General features: G+C 45.4%; 1 protein-coding gene across 1 annotated transcript in view; it reads right to left on the reverse strand.

Moving 5' to 3' along the window:
- ASTN1 (astrotactin 1) overlaps window positions 1-26,830 on the reverse strand; it is a 328,556-nt gene that overhangs the window by 139,936 nt on the left and 161,790 nt on the right. The window contains exon 8 of the mRNA XM_045983425.1: window positions 24,807-24,891. Coding sequence (XP_045839381.1) covers window positions 24,807-24,891 — 85 coding nt within the window. The remainder of the gene's footprint in view (window positions 1-24,806; window positions 24,892-26,830) is intronic.

The raw sequence follows: 26,830 nt of genomic DNA on the forward strand, positions 1-26,830 counted from the left end.
TGCTGGGACTGTGCCTGCTGATGGACCACGCCCGACACCCCTCTGGGCACTGTCCTCAGCTGAAGGGAGCTGCTTTGTCTAAGGTAAGTACCTTCTCTGGGCAGCTGGCATCCGGGGACTGGCCCATGGGGGGATCAAAAGTCCAATCCCCTGCCTCAGTCTGGGACATCTCTAAAGGGTTGTCTCAGCTCCTGCAGGACTGGCAAGGCCTCTGTTGTCACTGCCTGGCAGGTGAGCATTTCCCTTTGCCTAATCTGCTTCTCTTATTCTCTCATAGTTGTGCCCAAGGAGAGCTGTCCCCAGGAACCCCGGATGCCATCCCACCTGGGCCAGGGTCCGGCTGGGGGGCTCTCCCCTCTCACACCGGCCTCAAGTCCAGCTTTCATGCAGTGCTGAGGGGGTAACGGTGTGCCCCTGCCTTCCTAAGTTCTCACCTTCTGCTTCACACCTGGGGACTTCTACCCTCTGGAGGCCTGTCTGGTCTGGGGAAATCACCTGTTCTGTGCACACCAAAGGCCCTCACTTTCTGCTCCTAGGAGCAAAGCAAAGTGTAGATCACACGAAAAGGCTTTTCCTGGGGCATGGAACCCTCAGAGAGGAGAGTCCAGAAGGCCTACATTACCCTGCACAATCCTGTCTCTGGTCCCCTACTCTTCTGTCCTGGGCCACCCCACCGTCCCATGCTTTGTTATGCTTCCCTTCCCACGCCCCATCCTTGGTCGCCCTCTTGCTGGGTCTCAAGATCACTCACTGCAGCTTCTTGTTTCTGCTGTGTGATCTCTGCTCTCACACCAGACCCTCACACACTTGGCGGACAAAAGACCAAGGAGGCTGGGGTGGACCAGAAGACCCGAAAGATGAGCCTCCTGCTTTCGCCATTCCCCTCTGCCGCCTGTTGGCCCTGCTGGCTCCCTGGGATCTGTCCCAAGCCAGGGACACCTGGTGGGCTTCCATTCCTCCAGAGGACCTCAGGCCTCTGCCCGATGCTCTGGGCACCAAAAGCCACCCAACTTGGGTGGGTATTGACCACTCAACCTGTCCCCCTGCGGTATAGCTACTAGACCCTTGTTCTCCATTAGCTGGGCTAATACAATGTACTTCCAAGTTGTAATCTTGAGTCCTGGCTCTTTTATTGCTTCCTTCTCTCAAACGCATGTGCTCCAGCTCTCTCTGTGTATTTTTTTCTTTCCACCCATGCCATCTTCTGAATAAAAGAGGGCCTGCCACACCTGAGGAAGACAGGGAATTTTCTCTTCTCACTGCAGAGATGGCCAACCCCAACCTTCACCTTGAAACAAGCCTGGATCAACTCAGGAGGCTCGTGAGCACGGAGGATTGGTTGACGGGTTTCCAGAACAGCAGCTGAGACCTGGCTCCCAGCACCGCCTCTGAAGCTGATGCTCGAACCTGCTCTTTTGTCCCCAGAAGGATCATCTCCCTTTATGAACACCTTCCAGCTTATTCCATTTTCCCAGACTCCTCTAGTGCCCATTTGCCTTCACAACACGGGCACTCCCTACGGACAGAATGATCAGGACGATGAAAGACCTGCTGCCAGGTCCAAAGAGGAAATAAAGCTAAAGATGGCCGCGAACCCCAAGAAAGGGGTTGTAATCTCTTTGTAGAATGAATACAAAACCACTGCTCAGAAAGCAAGATGGAATGATGGAGAAGAGTAAGACCGAGAGAAAGTGACCGTGACGACGTGGACGGTCCACACGAGGGTGCGCTCTGCCTGACACACACATCTCTGTGTGGACAGCGCCTGGGGCTGAGGAATAAGAGGGCAGTTGCGTGCAGCACCGTCGAGGAGCAGAGGTGGCCGAAGAGATGCTCTAGCTGTTTGAGGTCAGAGGGAAGTAAATGGTTTGGATGTGGAGAAAAGGACAGAGCTCCAAATGATGATTTGTCAACCTTTCCTGTATTCATTAAGCTCTCAGGACACAAGTCTTTTTGCTCGCATCACTCAGTACAATCTCATGGCTATGCATGTGAATCCCGGAGCCAGATGACCTGAGTTCAAAACCTGCCTCTGCCCCTTCTTCCTTGGGTGGCTCCAGTAAACCCCTTCACCTTTGGGTCTCCTTCCATCATATGTAAGACAGTAACTATATCCACCCTGTGGGATACTAAGGATAAAAAGGACCCCCTTCACAGGATTGCTGAAAGACAGAAGGAATGAAGAAGCCCCCTTCACAGGATTGCTGAAAGACAGAAGGAATGAAGAAGTGTAAAGTCCACGCGCTAAGCACTCTGGAAGTGTTTGCTGGCGTCACTGTCATCTCTCACCTGCCGACCAGCCTCCTGAACTGCTTCCTATCCTGCCAGCTGCACCGTAATTTAATGGTGGGACCAGGTCAACCTCCTCTCCAGTCGGGGCAGTGTCTGGAGACACTTCTGATTGTCCCAACTAGGGGGCTGGTGCAGGTCAGGGACATTATTAAACATCCTATAACACACAGGACAGTCTCCAACCGCAGAAGGAATTGTCAGCCTAAAATGGGGAGTAGTGCTGAGTTCAAGAAACCCCGATCCTTTGCAAGAGTCATCAAACCTGTTCTGGGAAGGGCCAGATAAAAAATATATTTGGCTTTGCAGCCATATGGTCTCTTGTTGTGCTAGTATTCCACTCTGCCTTTGAAGCGGGAAAGCAGCCATGGACAACAGACAACCCAATGAGTACAACAGTGTTCCAATAAAACTTTATTTACAAAAACAGGTAGCAGGCCAGCTTTGGCTGGAGGATGACAGTCTGCAGATGCCTGCATGAATGCCTTCCTTGCCTTCCTGAAATACCATCTTCATCATCGCCTCCCCTGCTCAAAATGTATTCATTCCACAGGCTTCTCATTTTCTACTAGGTAAAATCAGACCCCTGGTCTGCAATTCAAAACATTCTGGCCACTGCCTACCTTTCACTCTTTCCCTCTAGACCTCTCCTATCAGATCCACTGCCCATAGGATCTTGCCAATCCTGCACAACCTCTAATTTGCAGGTTCCTTCCGTCTTACCCGCCCTCTCTCTCAACAGGTGCCTAATGGCAGTGGGGACATTTAGGAAGACGTCACCAATTGTCAAAGGTAATGGACTGTCCTGGAGGAAGGCTGTAGTTTTGGGAATAGAGAGGAACAGTGAGGTTTGAGAGACATTTCTGAGAAGAATAAAGAGGATTTGGGGACTAACAGGGTGTGCGTAAAAGAGAGAGAGCAAAAGGTAATTGTGGGAGGCGGGTCATGGGGAATGACCCCCAGGTTTCTCATCTGAGAGACTGAGTGATTGTTGATGCCCTTTATACAATTCTTCACACGAGAATTGTGGGGGTTAGAGCAGGTTATCAGGGCCGGTGTGGGTTTCAAGTTCAATTCTGGGCAAGTTAATTTGAGATACTTGTAGGAACTCCACGAGCAAACATCCAGAAGGCAGCTGGAAATGGAGCCGGAAACCAAGGACAGAGATTCATGCTAGATACAGATTTAGAAAACACAAGCGTCCAGATCATGCCTGATTATCGGGGCGGGGGAGGGGGGCGTCACCCAGGAAAAACAGTCTAGTAACAGAAGGGAATCAAAGGCCCTGCCAAAACCTCTAGAAAGGGGTAGGAATGGCAGCGGATGCCACTGGGGAAAAAACTTCTCTTTCAGATGCTTCAACAGTTGACCTTTGTCCAGGAGAGTTTTAATGGGAAAGCTGAAGGCCAAGGTCTTACTTGAGGTTATTTGCAAATTACGAGACCTAAAAAAAGCAAAAACAAAAACAAAAGCTCTTTTCCCTAGGTGTAGTAACAAAGCAATTTCCAAATTAATTCCTCACTCTTTCAAGAGAACTTGGCTCTGTGTATACACCTACATTCCATCCAAACCTAAATGTTTTTGAGAGTCTTGGACTGATGTTAATTCTACCTTTGGACGTGAAGACTGGAGGCAGCGTTTATTCCTTGAAGGAACCTAAGAAAACTGTTCCATTGGCCTCGGCTACACGCAACGGAGCAAGAGGACTAACTCGCTGATGAAGGAAATCAAGATTCAGCATCACGACGGGGAGCCCAGATGCAGCTAACTATTTATACAAACACGCACATTCTCTTGTCTATTCAGATGAGGCTAAAATGATTGATTTCAGGAATAAGGAACATTGGCTGTGACAGTCACTCTTTTGTTAAAATGGCAAGGCTTCAAACAATGGGGTATGGGCAATGTCTATGATCATCGAGGTTGACACGTTACCAACAGAGAGCTCTTAAACGCTTTATAGGCTGAAATCCAGGAGTAGCAAGGGGGCACTGCCCCAATTTAGACTTCATCCTGGCCTGCTACGGAATTGGATTTGGGAAAGTAAAGTAGGTTTGCCACTATTTTACTTACGTAGGTTTATGAGTGTGATCAGGGGCGAATACTGTGGTAAGACAGTCCATTTTGGTGTTTGGGATTTGTATTACCTTCTGATTGGCTCCACGTTTATGCATTCAGTCCACTCTTGTTTAGCAACTTTTTATCCAGTTGTCAAAGGCATTAGATCTAATCACTGGCACTTTCTTTACAGAACAGTAACCTCTGCAAGGAGGTATTTTTTCTCCTTTTCAATGGTGGCAAAAGAGCCAATTAAGCTTCTTCCTGCAGAGGTACAATGGCCTAACACACAAGACATAAACCTAGCAACTCCATTAAACTTTTGCTTTCGTGTCCCTGCAAAAGTGAAATGGGGAAAGATGATGTCAGCCCCTCCGGGTCTCCGAGGTTCGCTTGCTTTTTCTAAAGCAAGAATAGGTGCGGCCCCTTTCCTCCTGTTTATTTCTTCTCCCTTCCTACAGAGCACAGGGGGAGGAGGAAGAAGAGAAAAGGAGAGAAGGGGTTAGCCAGGACCATGATTTTCGCCAGTAATGGACGAATAATGGCTCCTTCCAGGAAGACAGGGAAAATGAGCTAAATTAGAAAACATTTCACAATGCCGGGCCTCAGTATCAAGTTGAGCCAAACTCAATCTAGCACAGCAATTTCCCACCTCCCAACTGTGACTGCTTGTGCTCAGAGCTCCAATTATATCAGCCTGAATGCTTCTCCTAAGACGACCACTTCTCTTGTCCGCCTCCCCCTGCCCCCACCCAGAGCACCCTGGCTCCAAAAGGCAGTTCTGACTGTCAGTGGATCTGGGCTCCATCCCCTCCTTCAGCTTCCTTGAGCTGCCTCTCTCTCCTCCAGCTTCCTTTATTAAAAATGCTAATGCTACCATTTTCTGCCTGGATTTCCAAAAAAAAAAAAAAAAAAAAAAAAAAAAAAATGCAGTAAAAAGGAGCCGAGGCTGGGAGGAAACACGAGAGCAGAAATGATCAGAACCAGAGGAGTGGTTTTTATCTGGCTGTCCCTCAGCTGCTGCTCCCAGCCCAGAAAGCAGCGAACGCGCAGCAGGGGGAGGGAGGAGAGGCTACAATTTTTTTTTCCTTTTAAAATTAAAACCCCCTAAAAAGAGAAAAATGCTGTCCTTGTAACTTGGGCAGGGACTCGCAGCTTTTGTTCTCTTTGTCAGAGTGGCAAATTTCATCTTCTATTTTGGAAGAAGAGAGAGGAGCAATGGCCCGGAAACCTGGGCTACGCCAGGTACCAGAGAAAGACGCCAGGTTCCAGAGAAAGTCAAGGAGGGAAATGGGCGGGCGAGAATAACCAGAGGGGAAAAAAAGGCAAATCAAAAGTGACTGTGAGGATGAGGGCGGAGGGAAAGCAGTAAGAGGGAAAAAGGAGTTAAAAAAAAGGGGTGGGGGGGGAGAAGAGCCTGGAATGGATATAAATGAACAGGAAGGGAAAACAGAGAAAGGGCAAAGAATACCATGGAAGACAAATGAAGAATTATGGTTATTAAAGAACCATGAAAATTCCAAATAGAGGGACGATCTAGGTAATCCCCAGGGGGGTCAGTGTCACTCGTATTTCTAGAGTGTTCCATCCAGTCCAACTTAACCTAAAGCACAAAATGCAGAGCCTTCACTGGCCCTCCCCAGACCCGCCAATAAATAAATATCAACATCCCATTTTCAGCCTAACTTCTTTCTCTTTCTTATGGCATTTCCTAGTTATATCCCCTAAATAACTTCCCTGCCCTTTCCTCTGACATTTATACCACTTAGATATTAACACATGACGCCACGTCTCATTTATGTTGGCTTTATCCAAATTACACGTCGCGTGATTGTTCTTTTCATCTCTCCCTGTAAACTAAACCCCTTCACCGCTGTAATTAGTCGTGGTGCTCTTCCCCCAAAGCACCGCACTTCTCTGCGCTTCAGGTAATAAAGCGCCTTCCTCATTTCAGTCATGAGCATTGGTGAGCAATAATGTGGCTGCCCAAGGCTGGGAAGAGAGGGAAGTGGAGAGTGGAGAGGAAATAAGGCAGAATGAAGTCAGAGTCAGGAGACCAGATCCCTAGACTAACTCCTGTTACTCATCAGTGATGTGGCTTGGGGAGGCTATAAGTTGGGCTGAATTACTGCCAAAGCCCATATTAACCCCGCTGGTCTAAGGCCTAGTCTTCATTCATTCTTTGGTAGAACGCCTTTATGGAGGCACAGGGACTTCAGCATCTGACAGTCTTGGGTTCAGATAGTGGCTCTCCCACTTACACTATGACCCCGTAGTGATTTACTTGACTCTTCTGATCCTTAGTATCCTCAGAGATAAGCCTGAGAAAATAATGCCCCTAACAGGAGACACTGTATGAAGTCCAGACCTGCTGGGCTCTCATACCCAAAGTGACATAATAATTGTCACAGCTCCTCCAGGTCCAAAGAAATATCTACTAGTTTCCTTTATAGAGTAGTTAGGTTCAAACAGCTTATGTATTATTATTATTTACCTCCTAACAATTCAGGGATCGTTTGAAAAAATGACACCCCTATATTGAAAGCAGAAAGTAGGGTATCTGTTTCCTCTGACAATTTAAAAAATCTTATGGAAACCCCGTAAGATTGCTTTGGTGCTCCCCCCCCCACCCCCGGTGTGTCATTGGGAACCAATAAAGTAATGGGTAAGTGAGGTCCTTGGCGAGCAGAGAGAAAGGAGAGCTGTTTCTTGCACCTGTCAGATCACTCCCCCAGCACTGAAGTTGGACCTAAAGGAGCAGGCTGAAGCTGATCCCAAGCAGATTCGTTTGCTTCTCCAGATTAATAAGTACAGGTTTGGGGGAGCTGAAAGATAACCAGAGACGTGAGCTCCTGGGTTGAACCCTGTCTTCAGGAAAAACACATGCCTTGAACGTTGTGAACCAGAGTCACAAATACAAGCTTAGAGAATGAGAATTCTGTATCCAAATTCATTAAGGATCCTTGGCTGAGTCCCTGTGGCTCCTGCCCAGAAAAGGCAGGCTAGATGAGGATCAGAAAGGTTCCTTCTCAACTGTCTAGAATGAAAGAACAAAAGAAACCTTTGTCTCCCTTCCTGTCTTTCCAATAAGATTTAGTATCTCTTTTAAGATCATCTTCATTGCAATCTCTATCATCCGGTATTACTTTGGTGGCAGGTACAGGGAAAGAGAGAGACTAAGAAGAACAAGGAAAAATTGCTACTTTTCCTTCCTGAAAAATGGCCAGAGTGGAACTCTCAATCAGCTGGCATTATTTGTTCATGAATTCAGTCGTTGAGTTAATGTTCACTGAACACTTACCCTATGATGAAGAGATCTAGGCATCGCAAGCACAAAAAGACAAAAACAGAGCCAACAAAGGGCACAACCTGCATCTTCAAGGAGTCCCAACTGCTGTCCAGGTCAGTGGGAAAACAGACAAGAATACCAGCAGAGCACTGAACGGAGCTCTCATTCGCCTTTGTGCAGGTGCTAGGGAGCCCCATGAAAGAGTCTTCTAAATCCACTGTGGCAGAAACCAGGAGCAGAGCAAAAGCAAAAATGTCTGGGACAGGTTTCTGGACCAGTTAGAGGTAAACAGGGACAGGATATTTATCCTTGAACACTACCCACCCCCACGGCCGAAAGAATCTAGAAGCTCTCCCAGAAACATTCCCCTTCCAGAAAACACCTGCTCTAAAGTCTGGGGGTATGCACTGGGTGGCCTGACCTCAGTCCGCTTGTCATCTTCCTGCAGTGACTTGCATTGGCAACTTTGTTATCAGTGGAGCCCCTCAGGACCACCCTGTTCTCAGTCTTTCGGATGCTGCCTTCTCATTCTTCCATTCATCTCAACTTACTCATCATTCATTCATTCATTCATTCATTTGCTATTTACAGTCAGTCTCCAACTCTCCTATACGTGACCCTCTCGTATCTTATACGATGCTCTCTCGTATCCTGCACTTTTTACTTTGATTTACGCCAAGTGTGAATTTTTGTAATTCTGAGGGAGACCTCTCACTTCCTCACTCGTGGTTGACCCCTATCAGAGCCTCACTTGGGTGGTAACGTGTGGTGGGGAGAGGGAGGCTGAAAAGGAAGTAAAGAGCATGGGCTCCATTCACTTTGTCGTGGATGTTCGTAGAAATGACCACCCCTGTGAGACCCAGAAGCCTCGCAAGAATCAGCACGTACATTCCTCTCCCTTCCTGCTTATCCTCCCCCATCATGGACTGTTCCAAGGTACAAATTTCCCCAAGGCCTATCTAGACTACATCCTGTGTGCCCCCAAACTGGTTTCTTGTAAAGTTGTGGCTTAGCTCACCAATATGGCATGTGTCACTGCTTTTCCGCTTCCTGTCTCAATGGTCTACCGCCAACCCCCTCACTCTGCTTCCCTGGGACTGATCCTTCCTATAAAGCCTTAATACCGAAGCTTTGTTTCTAGAGGACTCACGCGAGAGCAGGCTATGTTCGTCAACGTCTTCAGCTGTAAAATGAGGGTAGATAGTAATAACATCTCCTTCATAAAGCTGGCGTGAAGATTAAATGAGGAGATGTTAAGGACTTAGAACAGAGCCTAGCACATAATAAACCCGACACTACTCTTGGCTATTATTATCCATCTTCTTTTTTTTCCAGGCACCTAACACAATCTCTGAGACACGGAAGGTCATCGATAAATGTTTTTCAAATGAATGACTCATGAACGTACATTGCTTTAGTGGCACTTGGAAGACAAATGACTTAACTGAGAAAAGAACACCATGACAAATATTAAATATAAATAAGCTGATTTGTCTTTTGTGGATAAAGAGGACTAAGCACCAAAGAACGTGCCGAAAAAATCATGCAGAGGTTTACACGGACGTGCACGGATAAGCTTACAGGCAACCATTCACTTATTCATTCAACAAACATGTATTCGGTGCTTGATCTGAATGTGGCAGGAAATGCCATAGGGTTACAATGATGAGTAAGAAATGGGCCTGAACTTGAGGAATTTGCAAACTGGAAGAGCGGGGGGCAGGGGCGGGGGGCGGACAGATTAGCGAACAGATGATTAGAATGATCAGATCATTGTTTTATGGTGTGAAAGCAGCATCAGAGACATGCAGGGCGAGTCACAGGGTCACAGAAGAAACTAGGCAGCACCAGTTAGCTGCCTCAGAGGGGGCTATCTGGATGCAGACCTAAACACTAAGTAGGGAACAGTCAGAAAAGTTTGGGAATGGGCTAGGGAAGGGAGAAGGAAAAGCCACTCTGGGAACTGCATACCCCATAGGCAAATCCCCAGACACAAGGTAAGCATGGCCCATGCACAGGCTGGACAACACAGTCAATGTCATTGGAACAGAACGATCCAGGCAGAGAGAGACTGGGGTGAGAGGACCGATGGGGTTGGCAGGAACCAGGTCAAAAAGAGCTTGCAGGCCACCTGAGGAAGCCCCAATTTCTTTCTGTAGGGCCACAGGTGTCAGTGGTGAGTTTTGGGGCAGAGTACAAAATGAATAGCTCCCCCAAGCAGATCTTTCAGTTGCTGGAGAGGATGCATTTGAGGACAAGTCATGAAGCTGGGAGCCAGGTGAGAAGCCTAGCATGGCAACACAGGTGAGAGACCAAGGGCTCGTCTGAGGCCTGCAGTCTCGAAAACGCCGTGGTGAAGAGGAGGCACTCACCACTGGAGCCCACTGGGGTACCCCTCACCCTCAGCATACACCCCAGAGACCTGCACTTGAACGTTCCCCTCCGCCCCTTGAGAATCCATGATGGAGCTCCAGCAACTCGTCTTCCAAAGACAAGACAGGTGGGTCGGGGCAGAGCCCTTGGTCATCGGTGCTGAAACAAGACCCAGGTTCATGCCCCAACCGAAGATCTAGGTCTAAGTAAACGTTTCTGTTAAACGTTTCCTCATTCAAAGTAGTCACTGAACTTCCAAGGGACCAAGAAACTGAAAGTCCAAAACAAACCGGCAAGTAAAGAGGTAAAGCCAAGATGAAAACCCAGGTTTGTCTGATCAAAATGGAGGGTCTCTTGGTCTCTCCCTCCCTCACTCTCTGTCTTGTGTGCGCGTGCGTGTGCGCGCGCACACACACACACACACACACACACACAGAATTTTAACTTCACCACAGATTCCTCATAGTCATTATCGAGTACATTTTCAATATCTGGAGGCTCACAGCCAGTCTCCCTTCCCAACTCTCATCCCACAGTGCCTTAGATTACCAACTGGAACCTTAAGCATGTCCTACATTCTTTATCCCTGGCCCTAGCAAGTTTAATTGCTAAATTGGTTGAAACTGAAAGAATGGGGAAAGGTTTTGCAATAGCATCACCAGCTCTCTCCCTGGGCTTCAGTTCAAAGGAATCGCAGTTCAGGGCCAGAGGAGAGAGGAGCAGACTTGATGCACTTGTAGGCTCTACTCTCTCCCGCTGCAGTCCTCTGGTGCACAAGGGCACAGCAGGGGTTGCTGGGAAACAGAGTCTTTGATGATGTGTTCTCCCTGCTGTGAAGACTAATGACTTCAAAGAGGGCATCCTGCCACGCTAGGGGCTTGCGTGGAAAATCTGACTGCAGTGTAATTAGGAAGAGGCTTGAGTGTTGGCCTCTGTGTCCAACAGCACCCTCCTCTGCCTGCTGGAAAACACAGTTTGAGGAAGGGAGAGACAAAGCTTTTCAAGAGCAGGGTGTGTCTTCAGGATGACTGCTTTGAGGCTGATAAAGAGGGGAAAAAAGTTCAAACCAAACCAAACCAAACCAACCAGCCAACCAACCAACCAACACACCTCAGCCTGGGCAGAGGTCAAAACGGAGCGATTTTAAATAATAGAGGCAAGACCTCCCTCCTGAAAACCATCCCCCCGCAGTTATCATGATGCCTAATGCTGACACTGATTCCTATGTGTTACATAATCTCACTTTTCAGGATTTTCATTGACCTCTCAGCACCTTATGAGGTAGGTACTATTACTATCATCCTTGCTGCACAGGAAGGGAAGTTACAGCGCAGACGGCATATAAAATTTGCCCAAGGGAAGTAGGTAAGGACTCAGGGGTTCTGCTGTACAGTCCTAAACAAAACGTTCTATGGACTCAGTTCTTCATGTATTTAACATCCTAATGGACTGGCCTCATAGGACTGTTGTGAAGATTGAAGAGGGCGTTTGGTAAAGAGGAAGTCCTTAGTGGAAGTGATGTGCTGTGAGTGGTCTCAGGACCCTCCTTCCTTCCTGCCCCCAACATAAATAACTTCCCTGTTACTCCATTTCTCATAATGCTTGAAATCTCACCATTAGCCACTCTATTTTTATTGAGGACCTACCATATATAAGAAACTGTGTACTTGAGAATGAGACTCAAAATTTAGCCTTTGCTCCAAAGGTCTTATGGTCGGTCTACAAGGGGTCAAGACCAACCTAGGGATAGAAATAACAAGGCACGTTGTGGCAACTGCCACGAGGTCTGAGGCAGCTCCAAGAAGGAGAAGATGGCTTCTAACTGGGGATTGAGGGAAGACTTTATGGAGGAGCAGGGATTTGGGAAGGCCTTGGAGAATGGATAGAATTTACTGGAAGGGTAATGGAGGGAGTAACTAGAGAGGAAGAAGTGTCCTGAGTAAAAGTGGGGAGGGTGTCAAGTAAAAAGTTAAGGACGGTCAGGAGGCAAGCAGTTCAACCAGGCTGGAAACAAATGCAGTGGCCTTGAGGGCTGGGCGGCCTTATCCTGAGAGGCCACATGGTGGCCACACTGGTCCTTATCCATCACACTGAGAGCCAGGACACAGGCTCAGACTGTTGGGGTCATTCCATCTCCCATTCATTCCTACCGTGTGCTCTTAGGCATGTTATTGGATCCTTTGTGCCATCGCTTCCAGATCTGCATGATGTGAGGAGGGAATGATATGAACACTCACACAGCATTTACAAGTAACGCCTTCACACAGAAAGCACTCAGTGAACATTACTCATTATTATTTAAACGAGGTAACAGATACAGTGTATTAGGATGTGACGGTGTCATGAAATACGAGGCATTGTTTGTGCCCTGGTGAGAATTCCATTCTAACAGTAGGTTATTCTCTCTCTCTCTCTCTTTCTTTCTTTCTTTCAAGATTTTGCTTATTTATTTGACACACTGAGGAAAAAAGAGCACAAGCAGGGGGAGCTGCAAGCAGAGGGAGAGGGAGAAGCAGACTTCCTGCTGAGCAGGGAGTCCAATGCAGGGCTCAATCCCTGGATTCTGGAATCATGACCTGAGGTGAAGGCAAGCATTTAACGACTGAGCCACCCAGGCACCCCGTTACTCTAAACCCAACTTGCCAAGCTGACATTAAGATCACACCATTTGGTGGCAGTTCAAAGAAACTCAATGCCATCACTTGCTGAGAGCTCATATATTTTCTTTAACATTATTGAGTACAACATATTTTATTCATGTCTTCTTCATAAACCTTATATCAACTCCATGAAGTAGATACTATTTCTTTTTTAAAGATTTTATTTATTTATTTGTCAGAGAGTGAGAGCACGCACAGCAGGCAGAGCGACAGGCAGAGGCAGAAAGAGGAGCAGGTTTCCCGCCGAGCAAGGAGCCCGATGTGGGACTCGATCCCAGGATCCCAGGATCATGACCTGAGCCAAAAACAGCAGCTCAACCGACTGAGCCAACAAGGCATCCCTGAAGTAGATACTATTCTTCTTATTTTTACTGATGGTGAAGTTAAGACTCAAAAAAGTTATGAAGTCAGCCCAAAATACAGTGCTTTTAAATAGAAGAAATAAGATTTGAGCCCGAATCTCAGGCCAACAATACACTCCTCTCACTGTGCTCTCCTGCCCCCATACAGATAAAAATGTGAACAGATGAACATTAATCCTCTTGGAAGTAAGGAATTCACAGCCTCCCAGTTTGGATGAAAGAGTTTGACCAAGGCTATAATTAAGTGAAGTCCAGTTAATGATACCCAAGCTTATCTCTGGAAAGAAAAACCTCTGAATGTATTCCAGACGACCTTTATCCTAGGCCAAGTAGCTTGGGGAAGATGGATGGCCTCGTCTCTCAAACATGAAGATGCCACTCCTGACCCATTGGGAAAAAGTTCTGAAATCTCTGCTAACAACAAGGACCTGACTACGGGTTTTATTCTCCCATGATTGTGCTGGTAGATGGGTAAATGCAATCCAGGTGTATGGTCCACGATGTAGGCTGTGCCACGCACCCTGCTACAGTAATGGGCCGTCTTTTTTATTTTTTTAAGATTTGTTTATTTGACAGAGAAAGATCACAAGTAGGCAGAGAGAGAGAGAGAGAGGAGGAGGAAGCAGGCTCCCTGTCGAGCAGAGAGCCCGATGCAGGACATAATTTCTGGGATTATGACCTGAGCCGAAGGCAGAGGCTTAACCCATTGAGCCACCCAGGCATCCCAGTAATGGGCCATCTTGACTTGAACACATGGCCATGGTTCCACAGCGGCCGCAGCACAGAGCTAGTCAGTAGCAGACATCTGCCTCTGATGGACAGTTTCTAGCCGGGGGCCCCTAGGATATGTTTGAATGCTTTTTTCCAACCTGGATTGGGCAGCGGCCAATGGCATTTACCGTGCTTAGGTCCCCAGCGAGGTCCCTCTAGTGGCTTGTCGCTTTCTCTAGGCCTCTACATCAGTCTGAAAGAGATGCTCAACCACAGACTACATACTTGTCATTGTTTTAATTCAGGCGTCAACTCATGGATCCCCTGGCCCCAGAGCCTGGAGGCTGAACTGCAGCTTCTCTCCAGCTTCCCTTTCATTTAGAGACTCTCTAGCCCTTGAGGGACTGGACACAGGAAAGTTCTCTTTAGGGACCCCAAGAGTCTCTTGCCTCTGACACTCTGCAATTTTGCTGCAATAGTCAAGAGATTCACCTGTGAAATGGGGCCATTAGTAGTTTCTACTTCATAACATTGAAATGAGAATTACATGCATTGGTACGTGAAAAATACTGAGGAGAGGAGCTGGTGCATCACAAGGGCTATTTGTCAGTTATTATTATTACTAATATTAATATCACTACTGTTACTACAGCACTTGAAGGGCACAGTGTGGGGAGCGCTATGATACCAGGCCTGCAAAGTGCTGTGGCTCATTACACTGATGCTAATTCCGCTCCAGGTAGGCTTTCAAAGTAGATTGTGTTCCCATTTTTTACTATCCCACAATGGTGAGCTCTCACTCCATTTAAAGTCACCCTTCCATGAGGAGGAGATATTCGCAAATGACACTACAAAGGGCAGATATCCAAGACCTATAAAGAATTCCTCAAACTCAACACCCAAAAAACAGATAATCATTTCAAAAAATGGGCAGAAGACATGAACAGACTCTTCTCCAAAGAAGACATGCAAATGGCTAGCAGATTCATGAAAAAACATTCATCATCATTAGCAATCAGGGAAATTCAAATCAAAACCACATTGTAACCACATTACACCAGTTAGAATGGCAAAGATTAACAAGACAGGGAACAACAAATGTTGGAGAGGCTATGGAGAAAAGGGAACCCTCTTACACTGTTGGTGGGGATGTAAGTTGGTGCAGCCACTTTGGAAAACAGCGTGGAGAGTCCTCAATTATTTAAAAATAGAGCTACCCTATGACCCAGCAATTGCACTACTGGGTATTTACCCCAAAGATATAGATGTGGTGAAAAGAAGAGCCATCTGGACCCTAATGTTCATAGCAGCAATGTCCACAATCACCAAACTGTGGAAAGAGCCAAGATGCCCTTCAACAGACAAATGGATAAAGAAGATGTGGTCCATACATACAATGGAGTATTATGTCTCCATCAGAAAGGATGAATATCCAACTTTTGTAACAACATGGATGGGACTGGAAGAGATTATGCTGAGTCAAATAAGTCAAGCAGAGAGAGTCAATTATCATATGGTTTCACTTACTTGTGGAGCATAAGGAATAACATGGAGGACATTAGGAGAAGGAAAGGATAAGTGAGTTGGGGGAAATTGGCAGGGGGGGGGGAGATGAAGCATGAGAGACTGTGGACTCTGAGAAACAAACAGGGGTTTTAGAGGAGAAGGGGTGAGGGGATGGGTGAGCCTAGTGGTGGGTATTAAGGAGGGCACGTATTGCATTGGACAGCGGGTGTGGTACATAAACAATGAATTTTGGAACACAGAAAAAAATATCATCTTTTTCCTGTGGCTATAAACAAGGGACTCCCTGCTGTGCATCAGGATGGGAAGAAGTCCATGCTGAGAACTGTTGTCTGGACAGCCCCATGGGATCCTCCACCTCCAGGGCTTGCCTGGCACCTGGGCTTTGAGCAGCTGTCCAAGGTCCTGCACAACTGAAATCTGGGACTCTTCTACATTCAAGGGTCTTGGGTCCAAACGGCAACTTTGACGAGAAAGCCTGGTTCGGGCTATATCTCCTCAGGCAAATGATGCTACTCTTGGTGTGGAAAACCTTGGGGAAGGTTAATAAGCTTGGTGGAAAGAAGACTATAAGGAGGGAAAAAACTATCCCAATGCTGAGCTACATCATAATTTAATAAGAGCCTAGATGTTGGCATCAGACACCAAGAACAGGTTCTGTTCATGACTCCGTGACTCTGGTCACCGTAAAACTGAGCCTTGAATAAAAATAGGCATTGTTCTCATTACACATACATGTGTGTGTGTGTGTGTACACATGTGTCTTGTATAAAGCAGAGCAAGAGTTATAACACTATGAAGAGATTTTTGTTAAAAAAGGATTATACTTAAACAAACAAAACAGAAGGTCAGAATGAGTTCCCTCCAGGGAATGGTACTTCAGGTGGCTTAGATTTTCTTCTTTTTACTGCTTGTGTGTGTTTTTCCCTAGATTTTCTACCAATTATCTGCAATCCTTTTATTAAAAGTAAAAAAAAAAAACAAAAACTGTGTAGTGACAAAATGTCTGCTCTCCAATTTCCAAAATTATATGAAGTTAGAATTTCAAAAAGATAATTACAGCATGCATGTCTGAATAAGAATCCAAAATACTTAATCTAGGAAGGCTATGCCTTAAGATTTTTACTAAAATTGTTTTCACAGAAATCGTATGTAGAATAAACACTATTAACTACTCACCTCTTAACCAGTTCATAGAATTTTCATCAAGATTAGTGATATTAAAAAAAAGACTTAGTCCTGCATTATATACTTAATAAATGATAGCTATTAATCAGCATTATATGAGGGACCGCTAAAATCTTCAGTGACATTGAAGTTGTACGGCATTAAATACTTTACTAAATGTGAGGTTTGCTGTTTGCAGTTCACTCAGCCCTTTGCTACCCAGACTTATAGAGATGTTTTATTAGAGTCTGACCTGAATGCTAGACCCTGAACCACGTTCTTCTCTCCCCCAAAATCAGGTTAAAATTGAGGGTTTAGTGAGACATGAAGAATAACTTCCCCATGGCAAAAGTTTTAAGAAAAAGAATGTACCACAAAGACACTTTTAAAGCTTCCTTCCTTATCTTTTACCTCCAAATTTTGTGATTATAAATGTAATACATGTTTATTGTTAAATTATGAAAGAGAACAAAAATATATACAGAATTGAGGGGAACAAGGGGAAGCAAAATTTTCAATGCATAGCAAAAGAAATTGGGAGGACATGTGCCAAAACGATAATGGTAGTCTTCTCTGAGCATGGGATAATGAGTGGATTTTTTTTTCTATTTATTTTCAAGAAAAAAAAAGATAAATAGCCAAGATCTCCAAAGCCGGGGGAAATGACAGCACTCTCAAACCTAGTATTCTTAGACCGATACCCAAGGAAGCTGAAGGTCCAGCGAGCATTCCTGGTGGAAAATATCCATGCATTCAGTAGAATATATAAATTCAGGACACTATCTGGAAAGCATGGGCAAGACATAAAACATTCATTTCTATAAAATTGAAACAATTTATCTTCCATTCTTGAGCAGATGGGAGGGTAAATTGAGGTTGATTTTTTTTTCACCCTGGTGGTCATGTTGGAGGAAATATGAGTGTTCCCGCCTCCGGCACTGTTTAAAATAAGTCTCTTGGTGCCGTGACTGGACTAGTCAGCGAGAACACAGTGGTAGCTTCACCCTCCTCCTGGGGGTACGCAGTACAGTAGGGGGACTGCAGACACCTGTCACTCAGGGAAAAACGAGATGAGGAGGACCCTCCATCCCGGGGTGTGGGGGAGGGAGGGGGGGAGGAGGACACCGAGAAACAGTTGGGGACCTCAGAATGTCCAGCTCTCATCTACCACTGGCAACTGGCTTTCAGAGTGTTACATGCTTTTCACACTGCACTCTCTTTGAAATCTGTTTACCTGGCTGCCTTAGCTCCAGTACCCACCCAGCACTGTCAAGCCTGGCCACCAGCTCTGTGACCTTAAGCAAGTTTCTTCACCTCTCTGGTCGTCAATTTCCCAATCAATAAAATGCAAGGATCCTTTAGGATGTCCTCGGCCACAGCCTACAAACCCATTCTTATTTTCATTGCAGGGGATGGTGCGGTGGTAAGAGGGTGCCCTCCCGAGGGGTCTAGAGACTCCGGGGTCCAGCTCTGGGAGGTCTCTTAAGTCTGGCTATGCTTCAGAATCATTTGGGGGAACGTTTTGTAGGTACAGATTTTGGAGCCTCTCCCAGACCTATGAAATTAAAATTTCTGGAGGTAGAAATCAGAAATCCATATTTTAAGTAAGGTCCCCAGATGATTCTTAAGTATTTGCTTCATGCACAGGCATCAGGGAGTCAATTACTAATGGCATATTTTGCTCTTGTATCACCTTGATGAACCAAGGAGGTTATAGTTGCCTCTAAGAGGGGAGCAAAAGGCATCACCTAAAATGACCACAGTCAGGGTCAACACAGCTCATTAAGTGCCTCTTTGCAAATTAGAAAAAGGTGCCCATCTGGACAAACATAGCCTTTGTCTTAGGGTTTATTTGCCTTGGAGAACACAGTCTAGATTTCAGCCCTCAGTTTTTTACTAGCCAGATGTCTATCTGTAATCTACAAGGTCCATCACTGTATTCAGCTGACTGACCACACACCTTTTGTGAAAATGAGTCAAGTCAACATGTTTGCACTTGAGAAAATCCCTGAGGACGAGGTACAGAGTCTCCCAAGCCAAGTGGGGGACCTGATCCTCTTACTTCTGTCTTAAAGGTCCTGGTAGGTGGGGCTTCATGCGCAACTGCTCGGTTCCTGCCTGCTTGTCCAGGGAGGGGTGAGCCCTCCTTCCACAGGACAACAGTTCAGCTGGAATCAGGTTACAGTGGGCCTTCTAAAGAGAGAGGGAACTAGGAACTTTAAACTTAATTCCAAGAGTGAAGACGAAGATCTGTCTCACATTGGAATGGGTGGGACAAAGGACAGCCACATTGCCCTTGACTCTTAGGGGAAGAGGTGGAAATGGAAGCAAAGAACAAGGAGGGAAGAAAAGAAGAATGAGAAATAAGGGGCCAAATAAATACACTGGGAACCCCTGTTAGGAATATGTGAATAAGTTTAAAGTAATTACAAAGAATGACACACGCATACACACAGAAACAGAAAAAAGGAGAACAAAAAGAGCTAATGGGAAGATAATCCCATTTGTGCATGGCATGGTAATGACAGGTGCTGGCATGGACAATGCCCACGGGGCTGAAGGGCAGGGTGTAGGGCTCCCAGAGATAAAAAGAGCAGTGCCAGGCTGGCCTGCAAATCTTGTCTGAGGGGTTGGGGGAAGGCGATTGGGGCATCAGTGACACAAATCAGCGACACGTGGGTGGGAAAATAAAAGCCAGACGATGATCTAGAAATGGGCAGAGAGACGTCGGGAACTGTCATATGTCACCCAGGACTGTCTGACTCCAGCTGAGTCACTTCTAAAGAGATTTTGGGCAGGTCAAAGGAGGCCAAACACTGCCCAAGACCCATACTTGGGATCAGAGATGCACCCCAGTATTGCAGTTACTGCCCTCCAGTGGCTGGACATTTGCCCTGTGATTTTCAGAGAGCTGAAAGGAGGGCTTTGCTCAGTTGTAGAAGGGCAGGAGATGAGGACAGGTTTGTGGTTCATTCTGAGTCACCGGGGGAGTCTGGTTTCTGCTCAATACCTAGAACCCTGAGGCAGGTGCATCCTCTCCACTGGGCTCTGGTCATTGTACTGAAGGTTGTCTCCAGGGAAATATTCCGAACGGCATCATTCAGGCAGGCCCAAATATAATTACTGCTACCAGGGACGTATTTTGAGCACAACAGAGGTGTTGAGGACAACCTTGATAGACACCGTCCTCATTCTTGGCTTGAAAAGGAAACTGGATTCTATGGGGTGAGACATTTGCTCCTTATATGGATTTAGAATCCCCAGGCAGTCCCTCCTGGGAGGGGGCAGCAGGGAGAAGAGGTAGAAATAGAAGAAGAGAACAGGAAGCACCTGGCACAATGGAAGGGACAGATGAAAGCGGCGTGGGCTGTGAGAGCAGAAAAAGCACGCATGCGCATATGCGCACATGTGTCCTTATCTGGGGATATGATGGTAAACGTGTTGGCTCCTGAGTGGGCAGTGAGAGAAGGTTCTGATTCCTGACAACAGCTTCTAAAACCACAGAAAACACCTGTTCATTTCCCACTGCCAGCTCTTCCCGTCTCATGAATTATCACTTAATCACCATCCTTCAGCGTGGAAATCTAGTGATATGTGAGGGTCCTTTAGTGGGAAATCTCCTTGGTGTTGCCCTCTGTGCCTGAGATGCCAGAATAAGAAATCAGACTATTATTTAGAAAGAATATTCAAATGCATGAATTTTATGTAATGGGGTGTTCTGAAAAATGTAGCTAGAAGCCCCTGGGGCACACTTTTAATTTAACAACAACAAAAAACTTCTGATAGCTTTTCTTAATAATCTCCAATGGAGCTAAATAAATTTTTTTTCTTCTGTAATATGTTCCTGTAAATCAATCTCTCTTGCCTCCTCCACCCTCATTTATTGGTTTCATTTCTTGTTAGAATTCTCAATTTGTACTTGTTGTCAAGCAAATACTAGATACAAACTCTAACAGTCCCTCTCTGTATCTATAAAGCCACAAGGATAGGAGGCTGAGCAATTTCTAGTGAATTCATGGCAGGTTAGACAGAAGACCTGGTAAAGCCCCATGCTCGGATAGGACCCTTTTATATCCTAAGTCCTCTGTGGGACAACTCTGTCACCAGGAATGCTGTGGCAGGAAATGATTGATTTTGTTGCCAACCGTGAAGACCAAAACTATAATCTCAAATATCCCACGTTCTTTTAATAACTCATTAGAAATCTGTCATCTGTGACTTTGTTTAAATCTTTTTGAAGCTTATTATTATTATTATTATTATTATTATTATTTTTACTTTTAGTGAATAGGAGCTTCTTATGTAATGAATTCAGTAATTTTACAACTGGTGACCTGACCCAGTCACCTGGGTTCACAACAGTGACTAGCTTCACCTCCCAGATCCACTCACACATTTCTCAACATGGGCATTTTTGGCAGAACCAGAGTCACCAAGAAATGGTTGCAACCCCCATTACTCACGTGCCTCACACACATGGTGCCTGATTCTGTCATTCTTTGTTGTTTTCTCTTAAAAACTTGTATCTACAGAATAATGTTAGGACTAGGTTTTACTTAGAGAATCCAGATAAATACAAATTTAGATAGTCTCAAGAGGTTTTGAGTGGGTTTGTTTTGCTTTTTGTTTTCTTTTTAGGGTTATTTTAATTTATGTAATTTTTTTAAAAAAGATTTTACTTATTTATTCATTTGAGAGAGAGAGATCACAAGCAGGGCGGAGGAGTAGAGAGAGAAGCAGGCTCCCCACTGAGCAGGGAGCCAAACGCAAGACTCGTTCCCACACGTATCATGACCTTAGCTGATGGAGATGCTTAACTGACTAAGCCACCCAGGTGCCCTATTTTATTTTGAAGGACCCAGAATGATAACTTAGAGTGAGGGACGATTCCACCAAATACACAGACAGCTTGGAACTTCTCCCCTCTGCTAACAATTTTGGGGGCACCTACATGGAATTTCAGCATCCAAAACCTTAGAAAGCAAGAGCCTCTCCAGAGCTAGTCTTTACCCACTTTGTCAAACTCTTCTCCTGTCTCTGTAAACTGCACTCTTAAGCTACACTGGGCTATTTATTTGCTGGTCCTAGAGAAGTCATGCTTCTTAGGTCTCCAGGCCTTGACATATGCCGTTCCCTTTATTAGAATTTCCTTGGTCAGCCTAGGAAACTTCTCCACATCATCCCATTCTAGGTTCTTAGACGTCACCTAAGTCACCCCTTCAACTGTAATCACATAGACCTTTCTTTCTTTTAATAGGTTTTAGAATTTATTGTCATTTTCCTGTTATGTACCCATTATCTATCTAGACTGGTAGTTTTTCCAGAGCAGAGACCACATCTTTTAATTAGCAATCTCGTTTATCCTGGCACAATAGGTAATCAACTGAATATTTGCCGAAAACATAAACGAGTGAGCACATAAATGATGGTTTGCAGGGCTGAGAGCATCTGTATGAACAAACCTGCTCCCTTCCATACACGCACACACTACGCATGCACATACCACGTACCCATACACAGCATGCACACGGGCTCAAAGGCGCACGTGCACACACGGTCTCGGTAACCTGGGGCGCCAGGGAGAGGCTGGGTAAACTTGCAGGTGTAATTTTTTGTATTAATGTCCTTAATCAATTTTTCTTCCTTGTCTGAAAGTCATGAAAGCTTATTGCTACTTTTCTCCTCATACATTAACCTAGATTTTTCACAAGGGAATTCATTTTCAATATCTCTGGCCTGGGATTTGCTTGTTCTACTTCAAAAGAATGGTCAGCTATTTTTATGTATGCAATACAAGGATATTAGGTGAAAAATATAAATACCTACACATGCTGCTTCCCTTCGACTTCTGGAACATTAAATATTCAGGAAAATCAGGCCCGCCATCGATTTTTCCATAATACCCCAATAGGTATCATTAGTTGGCAATCTGTCAGGCCGGTTTCCATTCAAGTGACAGACTTCACGTTCAAATCAATTTCGATTAATTTTGTAAGAATCATTTAGAGAAACGTGGCATCAGACCCCCGATTTAAATCAAGATGTATGGCATCCTCCACTTTTCATTTATCTTGTCATTTTATGAAGGAAATGCAGTCTTTTGTCTGGCATTTTTTTATATACATATAAACCCATGCTGCTTATCACTCCTGGTTCCATTATCCCCAAGATAGTCACTTTTTTCCCTCCTAACAGTTGCTCCATTATTTTATTAGTGTCCAAAACGAGACCTCGCAGACAGTGATGATCAGAGAATAATGGAAATTAGAGATGGAAATGACAGATTAGGTCTCCTTGTCTGTTTCCTGGGGCTAATGTTCCTGTCAGTCTGCAACTCAGTGCTTTAGCCTGTCTTATTTTAAATGACACCAACATGGGGCCTCCACTGAGTCCCTGGAGGCTCTTGTCTACATCCTAAGACTGCCTCTACAACGCAGCCAGAGGGTATGACGAACCCTTGTGCAATTACCAAGTGAAGCCAGGACCGTCCTCTCATGATCTGTCTGCAAGGCGAGGGACATGGAGGCTTGAGCGATTAGCCACCAAATCCAATCACTACAGAGGGCCAGCCTGGATCATTCAGGGCAAAAAGCAAAATTATATTTTGTTGTTGTTTTCTTCAGCAGCAAGTTTGCAGGCTAAATGATAGAGAGTTGGTTATCCATCACCCTTTACAACATTTTACTCAGAATCATGGTGAACAGAGATGCTCGGCCATCACTAGGGCTAAAATCCTGGCTCCCCCTCTGTGATGCAAACGTTTCAGGGGTCAGAGAGGGAGGGGACTAAGATGACTCTAAACAGCGAATGGGTCTCTGTATTCATACCCTACCTGACATCTTTCAGCCAAGTCCTCGGCCCTCCCCACCCATCTTTCAACAACACACAACCTCATGTGTATTTATACCCTTCTACAAACATCTTCCTCCAAATCGGGGGGACTGCCTCTCTGATGTGATCTCAAGTTCAATGGAAACAGGGCAATCCTTCATTTCCACCAACAGAAGAATTTCATGGCATTTTGACTTCCTCAAGTTTTCTGACCTGTGACTCAGATTTCCTTCCCCTAACTTCATTCTCTCTCGTCCTTATTCCTCAACCTCAACCCGTTCCAGAACATTTGCCCTCTTCTAACATCGATGGGCATCTATCATGCCTTGACTTAGTCATCAGCTGACCAGTTCTCCGAGTTGAGTCCTTCTATCCTTCATCATAAATCACTCCCTTGGGCTTTTCCATCATTTTTATTGCTCTTCTCCAAACTCTCACCATTTGTCTCCATATTTATTGCTTTGAGAGTCCAGAACTACACTCACTATTCTAGGCTCGGTCTCATCAGAATCCTACAAAGGGGGCAGATCATCAGCCTCGGGGATAGCAGTCCTCCATGGCAATGTATGAAATGATGGTGGCACCTTTTTTTTTCCCACCTTGTCAGGCTGCAAACACATTTCCAACCTGCACAAAAGCAATCACTCTCAGGTGGCTTGTGCCTTGATTTCTTTCTAGTGTTCCCTGTTCCATCGACTGCTATTATTAGAGTTTATCGATCGCTTTCTCTTCCAACCTTGCTCCACGAATGAGCCCATGCAGAAAGCAAGCTCTTGGCCCCCAAAACAGAGTAGAAATTTGCCTCTAGAAAGCAAAGGATGATGTGCAGTCCTGATGGCTGGTGGCGATGTGAATGATCTCCATGCCACTGAATCATACACTTCAAATGACTGAAATACTCAATTTTATGGGATGTAAATTTTATCATAATAGTTTTCTTAATGTAAAAAAAAAATAATAAAAGGACAAGGCAAGACAAGGGAACTCTTATTCCAGTCACGTGTGCTTGGGAGAAAGCAAAGGTCTCAGGGAGAAAGGGTGACTGGGGACTAGCAGGAGTACTGGGACTCATGGTGGAGCACTCCCGCATGTCACCCTTGCTAAATGAGGTGGGAAAATTACATTTGTCCTCATGTCCGTCTCTCCAAGCTCCTCGCGCTCTGGGAGGGCCACACAGGAGTCTGCGCGGCTTCGTGCCTCTCCAGCAAAATCCTCAGCTAAGTTCTGCCTGTGGAAGCCTGGTGACTGGCGGTGGAATGAGAAAGAAGACAGGGACAGCTTGATTTTTCAGATCCCAGCTGGAGGCTGTGGGGCTGCGAGTCAGAGGCATCATCTCTGAACTCGTAAATGGAGAAAAAGATGACATGGACGTCACTGGGATGGTATAAATATGGAAATGCACGGTGACATTTTTACCCATTCGCAATTCAGAATATAACCACCCTTTAGCTGCGTTCCCCTGCATGCAATTGCTCCGCGTCTTGTCTGCACGAAGCAGGGTGACATCTGGGAACTGGCTCGCTTGCCATCCCCTGCACTTACCCCTGGTTTGTGCCCCATTCATTCCGAATGCAAAGGTGCTTGTGTACAGGATCCTTCATGTAACCTTCATAGCAGAGGCATTCCCCTTAGAAGGAGGGCAGGAAGAAGAAACAGGAAGCAACTGATTAACATGTCTGTTCAAGAAAATGAGTATGAAATGATTACATGAAACTCCGACTCTAATAGTGGTGTGGATGAAACAATAAATCCCATTATGCCACACATCCCCATTTCTGCCGCCCACATGAATGAACACACCCTCCATCTCTCCATTTGCTACTACGAGCTGAGTTTCACTAGTAGAGGAACCCAACATTTACAAAGAACCTACAAATGTGCTCCGGAAAAACAAAGACCAAGAACGCTTTGAGCAAAAGGGCTTTTTCATCCTTATTTTCCCAGTGCCCCGTCTCCAGCAAGACACCTATTAGGTGAGCAAGGAGTGTTTAAAGAGCACCTAATTTTTTCTAAGAAATATTTCTAAGAAAATTGAAAAGGTATTATTAGCTATGCTATGCTGATAGGGGAAACTGAGGCTCAGAAAAATGAAGGGATCTAGAGACAGCTTATACAGTGCAGTTAATATTTGAATCTATGACTCTGACTCTGGACCTTAATTTCCACCATGCCATGCTGTTCACCCACAGAACCACCACAGGGTTGGAGGAGGCCACTCATACCTATTATGGTTTTTGTAGGAACTCCGGGTTTTTTGTTTTTAAATGAAAGTGGCTAATGATTTTGGAGCTGTTAAACAGAAGAACCACCCACAATTCTCTATCTACATTGTTCTGCTTCATTACCACTAGTTACTCCATTAACTCCATTCCAAGGGGTTCAGAACCCCTCTGGAATTGAATGCAAAACCGTATAGGCATGTATGTGCGTCTTCCCCACGGCAGGATTCCATGCCATTCTTCTGATTTACAAGCAAACTCGAGACCCCCCAAAGATTAAGAATCACTGCCTGCCTTAGCGCTGATCTTGAAAAAAAATTGCTCCTGCTCCCTTATATTAATAATTTGTTATGTAATGTTATGTATCCCCAAACTGCTGAGAGCAGTTCCACAACAGCACTGCTATTAACTCTTCACTGGCTGGTTAATTTGCACGTTGTAAAAGAACAGGGTGTGACTTCCTATCATCTGTAAATCTCAAAAGTGGCTTGCCCTAAGGAGACAAGGGGCATACCGTTCCTTCATCTTTCTAGCAAGAGACACTTAGAAAAGGATACACCTAGAATAAGAGCTTTGAGGGCTATTTTCTTTTTTCAAAGACAAAAACCAACAAAAATAAAGCAAAAGGGGCCCCACAGTTATGAGGGAAAGGATTGGGTAGGTTCTGAAGAAATGAGGTTTTTTGTTATGATCTAGGCGTAAGCATTCCTTTCAAGAGGGACCTCTAAGGTACTCCCCATCGGGGCCCACTACCAGATAAGACTCATATTCCTCCCCCCACGCCTGCTTAGCTCAAGGTGCTGAGGAGTGACGCAAAAACTAGCAATTTCTTAGTCTGTGGGGGTTCTACACAGAGTATGAGGTCAGGATGAGACAGTGTGGGACACTCGGGATTTACATGAGCTAGATTTGCCACAGGCTCAAATTCACCAGTTTCAGGGCTGCTGAGCAGTATCCAGGAATCATCAGGGAGCTAGGGTTGGAACCAGGAAAACAAAGTTTGAAACAAGGTAGGTGATAATAAAGCTTTCAGATGAAGGCTGTTTCTCTGGGAGAAGGAAAGATAAAGAAGGCAAGTACCAGAGGCCCATAATAGAAGGAAATCACCAAGGAGCCAGGCCTCCTATCTTACCAATTTCAAGGAAAGCAGGGGTTCAAGACTAGAAGCTACACAGGGGCAGGAACAAGGTTCACTTTTCTGTACGAGTAGCGATTTTTGTACATAGAGTGTAATGGAAAATCAATTAACTTAAAAATTTGCCCTACATTTATAAATAACACCACTACCCCCACTCTCAAGATAGAGAAGTCAAAGGCGATTAATGGGTAGAGGGCACAGACCTCCTT

Source organism: Meles meles, chromosome 17, assembly GCF_922984935.1.
Source record: "Meles meles chromosome 17, mMelMel3.1 paternal haplotype, whole genome shotgun sequence".
Classification (NCBI taxonomy): Eukaryota; Metazoa; Chordata; class Mammalia; order Carnivora; family Mustelidae; genus Meles; species Meles meles.